The following is a 10,895-nucleotide window of genomic DNA, read 5'->3' on the forward strand; positions in this document are numbered from 1 at the left end:
TTTATATATATATATATATATATATATATATTTACGGCCCGTGTAACAAAGCCCATAAAGTTAGTCATTTTTTAAATATTCCGGGTTTGCCCTTTCATCTTTCTTTTCTTTCTTGCTATTCGTCTTCCTCTTGCTATTTCATCTTCCACTGCGATTTCTTTTTTTTTCTTTTTTTCTACGATTTCTTTCCATCATCTTTCTTATTTTTCAATTCTTTATTTACGTCGTTTAATATTTCCATCGTTTTTTCCTCTCTTTTTTTTTTTCGCTTTGATTTCTTTTCATCGTCTTTCTACTTTTCCTCTTCTTTTTTTCGCTGCGATTTCTTTATGTCGTCTTTTTTCTTTTCCTTTTTTTTATGTTGTTTACATTTTGGTAACCAAATCTAAACGACTGTGTACAAAAAAAATAGCAAAATCTAAAAGAATAGTGTATAAATCTTGAAAAAAACTCATTTAGATTGGAGTAGCCAAATGTAAACGATCGTTTAAAAAAGTAAAAAGATTGTGTAAAGAAATCTAAACGATCGTGTACCAAAAGAATTAAAAAAAACATGTGCCAAATTAAAAAAAAAACCATCCCCTAAATTTAAATGATCATGTAACAAAATTAAACGATGGAATTGAAAAGACATACTTACAATTTCTTTCCTTCTTTGAAATTTAAGGAACAGTTTGTGAAGTTAGAATGTAATCATGATTACTGACAATCTGATTAACATTTGAATGCTTGTCAAATCGAGGTTGAAATGAAAGTAGAATCGTGAAACGTTAAAATAGTGGAAAAGATAGTTTTTTTTTTTAAATTGTAAGAACGAGATAAATTTAATATTATGAATTAGAACCAAGATGCTCGATTCAAACATCAATTTTTTAGATTATGAAGTCAAGTTGGATTACATCACACAAACATCAACTTTTTAGAAATTGAAGTTGGATTGAACTAAAATTATTTTATATATTTTTTTTCTAGAAAAACTAAGGTTAGTATACATAATTTGAATCAGGATTTAAAAAGAAAATTAAGGAAAAAAAGATTGATAAATAAATTGCGCATCCGGGGAATCGAACCCCGGTCAGTACCGTGGGAGGGTACTATGATACCACTACACTAGATGCGCTAATACGTTATATCATTAACAATTCCGATATCAATACTGCAATTAATTAATATAATCTCAATAATTCTTATTTGTGTGTGTGACAAAGAAAATAAATAAATAAAAAGAAAACTGAGAGTAAGACTATAAGAATAGATAAAAATTTGATTACCATAATGTGTCCAACCGTACAATACATTTGCTTTAGATCTATTTTAGTTTTCGAGCTGTACGACTATATCTTATATATTCATCTTTATATCTTTTTATTATTTCTTCTTAGATCTCTTGTCTTCTTCTAAAAAAGGAAGTTGAATATTAGTGAAAACATGTGACAAAAAAAAAAAAAACACTGTTGCATAACTTAATTAGAGAGGTGAAGAAGCTTTGCCCATAGTTTTATTGAAAAGAGATACATTGGGTTAGTTGAGTACAATCGGACATCTCTACTAGGGTGAACACCCCTTAGCACCCTCATCACTCCCTCTTTATTAATATAACAGAATAAGTACAGGAAGCAGGAAGAAAGAGCTAGAGATAAGCCCCATTTGAGTTATACAAAAGAAATGTTTAAAGCAATGCTAGCTACTTGCGTTATAATTTGAGAAAAACTTCGATCTACTGCTTCAAAATCTAGACAGCGCAACGATATCATCCCAAAGCTCTACGGTAAATTTCCACAAAATCACACCAATGTTATTGAAAGTAATAGCTTCTTTCCTGTTTCTTTCCCATAGTTGAATGTGTAGAAAGATAAGTTAGAAAAAAGAGTAAAGATTTAAAATAATAACAATAATAATAATAATAAATTGAGAGGATGAGAGAAAAATAAAAGGTTTGTAAATAAAATGTGAATAAAGAAAAAAACAATAATAAATAAAGTAAAAAAAGTTATTTCAAATGAAAAATTATTAAAAATATTTAATAGACGAGAGATTCTACCGAATATCAATGAATGTCACTAATAGTAGTTTAATATTTAATTTATTTTTTATTTTATTACCCTCATATTTTGTAAGGATGTTCAAACGACTTGAAGTATCTAATAAGAATTGGATTGGATTAGGATTCAATTGAGTTATTTTTATTTTGGGTTGGTTTGAGTTGAATTTTTTATATTTTTTGGATTGGGTTTAGGTAGTTTTAAATATTCAAGTTGGTCCAATTCAACCCGAATTTCTAATATTATTCAAAAATATATATTATAATTCATACATATTATAACACGAATTATAAAGACCGGATCAGGTTGAAGATTTATTAAGGTTGGCCCAAAAAATCTACTCAATCTATTTACACCTCATATAAATACATTAAATTAATTAATTTTTTATTACTGGAATAATCTCGTGAAAGACCTCAATGTGTTTTTATTAAAATTTTTACGTCTTTATAAATACTATTGTTTGTTCATTTATTAATGCTTTAAATGCATTGATTAAATTATGTATTCTTTTTCGTATAACTTTACCTATTAAATTGATGTTACTCTTTGTAATGATATTTCTACGATATTTTATCAACTCAATCTTAAATTTCTTTTCGTATTTTTTTAGTTTTGTTTAAAAAATGTAAACAATTTTTATTTTTAACTTTTCAATGACTTCTGGAGGTTCGATTTTATAGATTTTATAGTTGAGAAATCATAACCTTTAGAGTCATGAGATTTTGAACCGAAGATAAAATGAGTTAATTTTTTTTTAAAAATATTTCTACCTAAAAGGTTATTCTATGACCGATTATTTAAAAACTATTTACTCTTAAACATGCATCATAGTACGTGTGTGATAGACACTACTACATCAATGTAGGAGTTTTCTTTTTTCATACCACATTTTTTTTCTTCAAATAAATGTACTATCAACATCACGTGAAGTTAAAGTGTATTTTTATCTAGATTTTGGTATCGATGTTTGCCATCCTACGTGTGAATGTGCACAATTGAGTTTTTATTTATTTGGTTCAAAACATCTTTTCTAAAAAAATCAATGGCAAAGGCCAAGGGGAGTTTCAACCTAAGATTTAAGAAGTAAATAGACCATTTAAAATTTCAAGAGATGGAGACGCAAATGTATAACTAATTTTGTACCTATAGAAATAAATTATCAATTTAATATAATACTAAACCTATTTGACTTTCCTTCATCCAATAATTCATTTCATGCCTAATTTTTACTATTAATCATTCTTACTATTTATTAATTAATTAATTAATTAATTATTATTATTTCTTCTGTCAAAGAAGAAAAAATAAATATAACAAAAATAGTAATTTAAAGAATAATAATCAAGTATATAAAAATATTTTTAAAACTTACAAATATAGTAAAAGTCTATCCGCGGTAAACTTTATTTGTGGATAGACTCTTATAGTATGTAAATGAGACTCATATTTGGAATATTGTCTGTTAGTGATAAACTTCTATCATTGATGAATAAATTGTGCTATATTTGAAATTTTTTAAAATGTTTTTTTATATACTAATACTTTGGATCTAATTGCTATGGTTGTAAATGTTTTAAAAAATGGTCCAAATAAAAAAAAAAGTGCTAAAAAATAAATATCTTATATATACATATATTAAAAATAGAGAAATTTTTATAGATAGTAAAAAATTGAAACTATTTACAAAATATAGGAAAAAGTAAAACTTTTTAAAGGTTATTGAAAATTTGATAGATTTTGCTACATTTAATTTACAAATAGTTTCAATTTTTTGCTATATTTGAAAATATCCATAAAAGAATTTTTTGTCTTCAAAAACTTCTATAGAATAAATAATTTTCTATCAGTGATGTAGAATCCTGTAGTTATATAAGTTGATGGACCAAATTTTACAACATGATCTTACAGCGTGATAAATTTCTATCATTGATAGACTTTAACAAATTTTGCTATATTTGTAATTTTTTAAAGATGTTACTATATATGCTAATATTTTGAATCTAGTTGCTCTATCTACAACTATCCCATTTTAACAAGTTTCAATCTAATTCATATATGTTTTGAAATTTGAAGCAATTTAGGGCCCGTTTAGTAACGTTCTCGTTCCCTGTTTCCTATTTCTATTTTCATTTTTTTAAGAAATGTTTGGTAACGTTTTTTGTTTCTCGTTCTAAAAAAAAGTAGAAACATTTCTCATTTTATAAGGAATTATTGGAAACAAAAAAAAAAGTTTATTCCGTTCCGTTTCTCAATTATTTCTATTGGTTTTCTTTTTCTCAATTCATTTCTATTTTTTCATTTTCATTTTTCTCAATTATTTTTATTGGTTTTCTTTTCATTTTTCTCAATTATTTTTATTTGTTTTCTTTTTCTTTTTCTCAATTATTTTTATTTGTTTCATTTTCCTTTTTCTCAATTATTTTTACTGGTTCCTTTTCCTTTTTTCAATTATTTTTATTGGTTTACTTTTTTTTTCTCAATTATTTTTATTTGTTTCCTTTTTCTTTTTCTTAATTATTTTTAATATTGTTTCATTTTCCTCTTATCTCCATCATCTTCTCAAAATAATCATCATTTTCCTCTGCACACCGTCTTCCTCTTCGCCTCTCATCGTCTTCCTCTACAACCCGGACTCTTTCTCTTCGCTAGACTGTTCCTCTTCGTCGGATCCATAGTTTTCATCTTCCTCTTTGCGCGGATCTGAGTTTTTATTGTGAGTTTTTCTCTAAAGCATCATAGGTTAGCAGAGTTAAAGGTTAAATTTTGTTTTGTTTCTTTTAATTCTGAATATTGAAGACATAATAACTTACTTTAAAATTAATATTACATTCTAGATTTCACAAAATATTGATGAGGTTGTCGAAATTGATAGATTAAGAAGTGAGTCGACATCATCTAAGAGAAATGACCCGAGTGAGAGATGATATTGTCAATCAAATTTGGCAATATTTGAAAGATAAATACAATTTTATGTTTATGTTATTATTCTTATTTGTGCACCATTGCTTCTTCGTATTAAATGAATAAACTTTTGATAATTTTATTTTTTATGTTTGATGGATTACCTATATTTTTTAAAAATGTTTAATTGAAGTAGATGTGAAAAAAATAAATCTAAAAGAAAACCAGGAAACAAGAAACAGTTATCAAACACTTTTTTTTTTGTTTTTGTTTCTTTTTCTCAAGAAACAAGAAATAGAAACAGTTATCAAACACATTCCTGTTTCTTGTTCTAAAAAAAGAAAAAACAGGGAACAGGGAACAGGGAACAAGAAACAAGAAATAGAGAATAGGAACGTTATTAAACGGTTCTTAGTTTTTCTATTACGAAGAATCTCTTCCAAAATTAAGTGTAAACATGTAAGAACTTTGCATAATATTGTTGATAATTTATTAAAAAAATTTATTCCAAAACACTTTGTTGATCTACATGTATATCATAAACTTCATGAAATCTTAATTATACTTTTCACGATAAAACTAAATTGTTACACATATTTAAAAATACAAAGAGATTATGGGTTTGTTTGGAATAACTTAAAGAAATAAATCTTTTCTAAAAGATGCATTTTCATTTATAAATATTTTTTCTAAAAACTCTTTGGAAGAAAACACATGTGTATTTGGCAACTTTTTTTTTTCCAAACATGTTCTTAGGCAAAAAATTGTTTGATTTGTAATAGAGTAAAAAAGTTATATATATATATATATATATATATATATATATATATATATATATATATATATATATATATATATAATTTGTTCGTGGAAAATTTGATAGAAATTCGTCAACGATCGTCGATGATGGTGGTCTGAGGTGGTCGGGGACATTCAACGTAAAATGATAAAATAGTCGTTGACGGTTGGCCGATAACAAACATAGAAAAACGATCGACAAAAGTTGACTGGTAACGATTACCATAAAACAATTGACAAAAATAAGCTACCAACGGTCGTCACAAAAAAATGACAAACTTAGGGACATTAATCATTAAACACACATTTATTTTTTAAAAAATTGGTTTTAGGTGTTTATCCTAAACCACATTATTCTATAAATTCATTCTTTCAAAATTTATTTTAGGTGGTTGTCGAACACATGATATTTTTTACAAAACAACTTTAATTTAGTCACTTAAAAATACAATCCAAACACACTCTAAATCGTTACTATAATTAACTAAAATTTAGGGAATAATTTTTTTCATAAAAGTTTAAAAACTAATTAAGTGTGGTTTTAACCTTTGATATTTTATCCTAAAAACTTCTAACTTTTATCTCTAAGATCTCCTTAGATCATTATTCTTTTTTTAATTTTTTTTAAAAAAATAAATTCCATTTCTTCTTAATTCATACTATAACTTTCATTTTTTCTACGTAAAATAGTTGAATTCTTAATCAAATTTCAAAAACAAAAATTTAGCTTGGTTTTTAAAAAAATTTACGCAAAATATACAACAATACAAATAAAATTTAGGAGCGAAAATGAGTCTTTACGGATTTTGTTTTCAAAAACTAAAAAAATGGTGACTTAAATTTTCACTTTTAAACAAAAACTAAATTATTACAATGCTATTTAATACATAGAAATTCCTATTAAATTAGCACATGGGAATAAATAGATAATTAAAAGTCAATATTTTTCAAACAACTTCCTTTTTAATCACTTTAAATTAACACATTCCTTGTACGTTATATGCAATATTTTCTTTTTAATAACTAGCTTTAGAATATGTGGTATAGGACTATTAATTATTTTTTCACTTTTTAACGGTGATAATTTACTTTATCAACTTTAATTCTTAACAATTTAGTCTCATATACTTTCAATTTTATAAATAGTTTATTATTTTATAGTAAACTTTAGCATGTAACAATTTAGTCTACGTATTCATTTAAATTTTGTAACAATTTGATTTTGCTATATTTATAAAAAAATCCATTAAAATTAGATGTCAAATTTTTATTTAACAATTTAATCTTTGTGTAGCTTGTAATCATACATACCGGGTCCCTAGTTAATTTATTGATCTAACCTATACAAAAACTTTCCTAAAATCTTAATCATGATTTCTTTTCTTATAAGAACTAAACCACTACATATTTCAACATACATCCACTAAATTGTTACATTCTAAAATTTATAGGTTAGAATATTTCAAAATATTAGCACAAGGGTAGCAATATTTTTATGTGGGCTAGGTTGTCGCATATCAAAGTTCAAGGTCTACTCTTCATCGTAGATAAAAAGTTATTTTGAAAATATCGCTATTATATATAGATTCAAAATATTAGCATATTGTGTAGCAATATTTTTCAAAAAATTACAAATAGAGCAAAATCTGTCAGAATCCATCAACGATATAAGTCTAATCACTACGAATAGACCATGTTGCAAATATTGATTTATCACTAATAAACCATAAGAGTCTACCAATGTTAAAAGTCTATCACTTATATAGATTTTGCTTTATTTGTAATCTTTTTTAAAATATCGTAATATACTTGATTATCATTTCTAAAATTGCTACTGCTTGTAAATACCTAAAACAGTAAGCTATTTTAGATTTGCACGTAATTTGATAATGATTACGATATAATACATAAATTTACAAGTTTCCCATCACCTTTTATTGTAGTGTTTAATATATATAGTCTTTGATCACATTTTCTAAAGTTTAAAAAAAAGTTTATAAACAAAACCATTAAATATTTTTTTTTTCCTTTTCTTTCCCTTCTAATCATTATAATTTATAAAACCACTAAATTTCCAATTTTTTTCAACACAAAGAAGTCATTGATTAGTTGTCCTTGGTTCTTCCTTAGCTTAATTAATAGTAACCAATATATAAAAAGAACAATAAATAGGGGGCATAATGGTCCATGCAAAATCTCATATTTTTGTGACTATAAAAGCATGGTATTATGAGACAAAAGAACAAGAAAAAAGGAAAGCCAAAATACACTCTAAAAGCACTTTATTAAGACCAATGGGAAATATGAATAACAACAAAAGTTACAGTAAGAAACAACCATGTTTGTGTAACTTAGGGATTATATTAATGTCAATTATGTGGCTAAGTAAAGTGGTTTTATGTAACATTAATGATCCATGTAAATCAAGGTCATATAGTGACAATGATGTTCTTCAATTTTCAAGGAACATTCAATTCTTAAATGCTGAGTTCTTCCATTGTGGTGCCACTGGCGAAAGCATTGATGCATATGATCCTTCTTTAGCAGCAGGAGGTCCACCTCCACTTGGCTGTCAAAGGGCTAACTTAGATCCTATGTCACGCCGGATGGTTGAGGAATTCGCACTTGAAGAAGTTGGCAATTTAAGGTAATTTTTTATTGCTTTAACTTATATGTATATAATCAATGTATTAGTATATTTCTTTCTGTTAAAAAGAAAATACTTGAAAACATCTGAGTACGTACATGAATATCTATCTTTCTACATCTCACTGAACTGTATGATTATAATTAAAATATTATTTTGGTCGTATATGTGGTAGATGTTGAAGTTCATTTGTTTAACTTTTTTTGCATTCACTCTTTGTAGTACAAATTACAGACAAACTAATGGAAAAATTATTTTACTCGTGTGTGCATAAATTATGCACCAAGGCTTATTTTCACATTTGTAACAATTTAGTCATCTCTAAACTTTAGTAAGTATTAAATTATAATATAGTGGTTGTATTTTGAAAATTTGTAACAATTCAGTCCATCATATAATAAGTTGTTTTCTTTAATATTAAGTGTTAATTTTTCGCTGAAGATGGTAAAAAGTAGTAAATTTGACAAATTATTTACAAAATATAATAAGATTTCAGATTCTCAATAATAGACATGGATACACACTGATGCTTCTATCAGTGACATTGATAAATAGTAATAGAAGTTTATCATTATCTATCATTGATAGAATCTAAAATTTTGCTATATGTTGTAAATATTTTAGTTTATTTTACTATATTTGAAAATGCCCATCAACTTTGTAATTTATTAAAAATATAGTATTTACTGAGAAAACTTTATTAAAACCAATACGGTATTCTAAACCCCGAAAAAAATATAGAATTTTAGAGAAAAAATTTGTAATTAGGTTAAATTATAAAAAATGCCCATCTATTTTGAAATTTGCGTAAAAAAATATCCTAAATTTTCAAAAGTTTAAAAAAAATTCTTAAACTTTAAAAAAGATTAAAATATAATGTTATTTTATCGTTAATCTCGTATGAAAACCATTAAAGTTTTGTTTAAAAATGTCATTATCCAAAAAGTTTATAAATATCCTCGAGCCTTAAAAAGTTAAAAAATACTTTCATTAATCCTAAATTTTATATCAATTTTCTCACGAACTAAAACTTTTAATTGTTTCCCTTCAAAACTAACATTAGTAAGAGTACTTCGAAACCATTTTCGAGAACTTGAAAACATCTTTAAAATTTTTAAAAATTTAGAGCTAATTTTTTTTGACACTAATCACAAAGTTGGAAAACATTTTTAATAATGGAGCGTTACAGTTGTTATAAATTTTGTAGTTGTAGGTCTAAATTATTGACAACCTTTTAGAGTACTGTGATTAAATCATTATCGACTAAATTCTAATTTTGTTTATAATTTTTTGTTCAGAGTCTTAGCAAAGTTCATTGAGGGACCAGTTATTCCAAGGCCATTGTTGGATCTAACCAAAGAAACTATTGGAAGGTTGATTGGTAAAGCATTTGATCCTCCACTCTCTCCTCCATTCGACCCTTACCGCAACCCTCTCCACTATTTCATCCTCTGTAACTTTATCACTTACACCGGACTGACCGGCCTCGTCGCATCAGCCCCGACATTTATCTCTCGTGAAGATCGCACGGTAACGAACGAACATACAAACAAAACCCTCCGTAAATTATTCTAAACTTTTATATTTTATTATTATAATCATGTCTGTTGTTAATGTTTTTAGGTGGTAGCAAGATTTGAAGCCATGGAAGCTGGACAAAATGCTATTTGTCGACAATATTTGTACCAAAGGTCGAACGATAGGGTGCTTCCGTATCAAATAACCGTGGCGGAGTTCACGAACCACACGTCGGAGTTGGCAAATCGCCTTGGGAGATGTGGCATGAAAGACGAAGGAGTCATCGTTCCCCGGTTGCTCGGGGCAGAGAATCGGACCGAGAGCAACATTCTTGCCGCCGATTCTAACTCTCTTACGTATACGCGAACAATACCGGAGCTCATGCGCATACTTCAGGGAAACGAAAACGAAAGTGAGCCTGGTGGATTCTTTCCAAAGGGTGCTAATGGAGATATTGGAAGAAGCTTAAGAAAGAAGTAATAATTCCAATTCCAATGATGATACGAATAAAAAGGATTGATATAGTGAATCAATCCTAGGCTGCACGTTCAAGTTTCCCTTCATGCGTTTCTCTATAAAAATTTACATGAAGCATGGACTTCTGTTACTTTTATTGACGAAAATATGGTGAAATGTTAAGGTTAATGATATCCAAACCCTTGCAATCTTTGATGTTGTAGATGTTACCGTCCAGCTATTTCCAACTTTGTTTTTAGTTAGTTTTACTTGAAAACGGGTATATTAATAGAAATAAATGTTCTCACTTATATATCGGTGATCATCTTTTTATTTATCCGTGATCGATTGTTTTTTTATCTAATCGATGTGGGACTTTATCTTCTAACCAAACTTTTGGTTGGAATCATTTGTTAAATAATTTAGTTATATTTGTGAAGGTTGGCAATGATTCAAGGCCTTCTACCTAGTTTTACATTTTTTAAGATAACCTCTTATTTGTGAGAGATTATACAGAGTGATTAGTGTGG

General features: G+C 26.9%; 1 protein-coding gene and 1 non-coding gene across 2 annotated transcripts; one reads left to right on the forward strand and one right to left on the reverse strand.

Annotated features, from left to right (window-relative positions):
- Positions 1-1,049: 1,049 nt before the first annotated feature.
- TRNAG-CCC (transfer RNA glycine (anticodon CCC)) lies at positions 1,050-1,120 on the reverse strand. The gene has a single exon. It is a non-coding gene; the product is annotated as a tRNA-Gly (tRNA).
- A 6,885-nt stretch (positions 1,121-8,005) lies between these two features.
- Positions 8,006-10,588, forward strand: LOC103492837 (desiccation-related protein PCC13-62-like). The gene is made up of 3 exons (XM_008453382.2): positions 8,006-8,391; positions 9,690-9,921; positions 10,015-10,588. The coding sequence occupies exons 1-3, from the start codon at positions 8,039-8,041 to the stop codon at positions 10,387-10,389; spliced, it is 960 nt and encodes a 319-aa protein (XP_008451604.1). The 5' UTR covers positions 8,006-8,038; the 3' UTR covers positions 10,390-10,588.
- Positions 10,589-10,895: the final 307 nt, after the last annotated feature.

The sequence above is a fragment of the Cucumis melo genome, chromosome 1, assembly GCF_025177605.1.
Source record: "Cucumis melo cultivar AY chromosome 1, USDA_Cmelo_AY_1.0, whole genome shotgun sequence".
In the NCBI taxonomy this organism is placed as follows: Eukaryota; Viridiplantae; Streptophyta; class Magnoliopsida; order Cucurbitales; family Cucurbitaceae; genus Cucumis; species Cucumis melo.

What these genes read in the sequence shown, in the direction of transcription:
- LOC103492837 (XM_008453382.2), top strand. Translation starts at nt 8,039, where the DNA reads ATGGGAAATATGAATAACAACAAAAGTTACAGTAAGAAACAACCATGT. An exon ending in GAAGAAGTTGGCAATTTAAG is followed by an intron (nt 8,392 to 9,689) that starts GTAATTTTTTAT and finishes TTTTTTGTTCAG; the next exon opens with AGTCTTAGCAAAGTTCATTG. An exon ending in TCTCTCGTGAAGATCGCACG is followed by an intron (nt 9,922 to 10,014) that starts GTAACGAACGAA and finishes TAATGTTTTTAG; the next exon opens with GTGGTAGCAAGATTTGAAGC.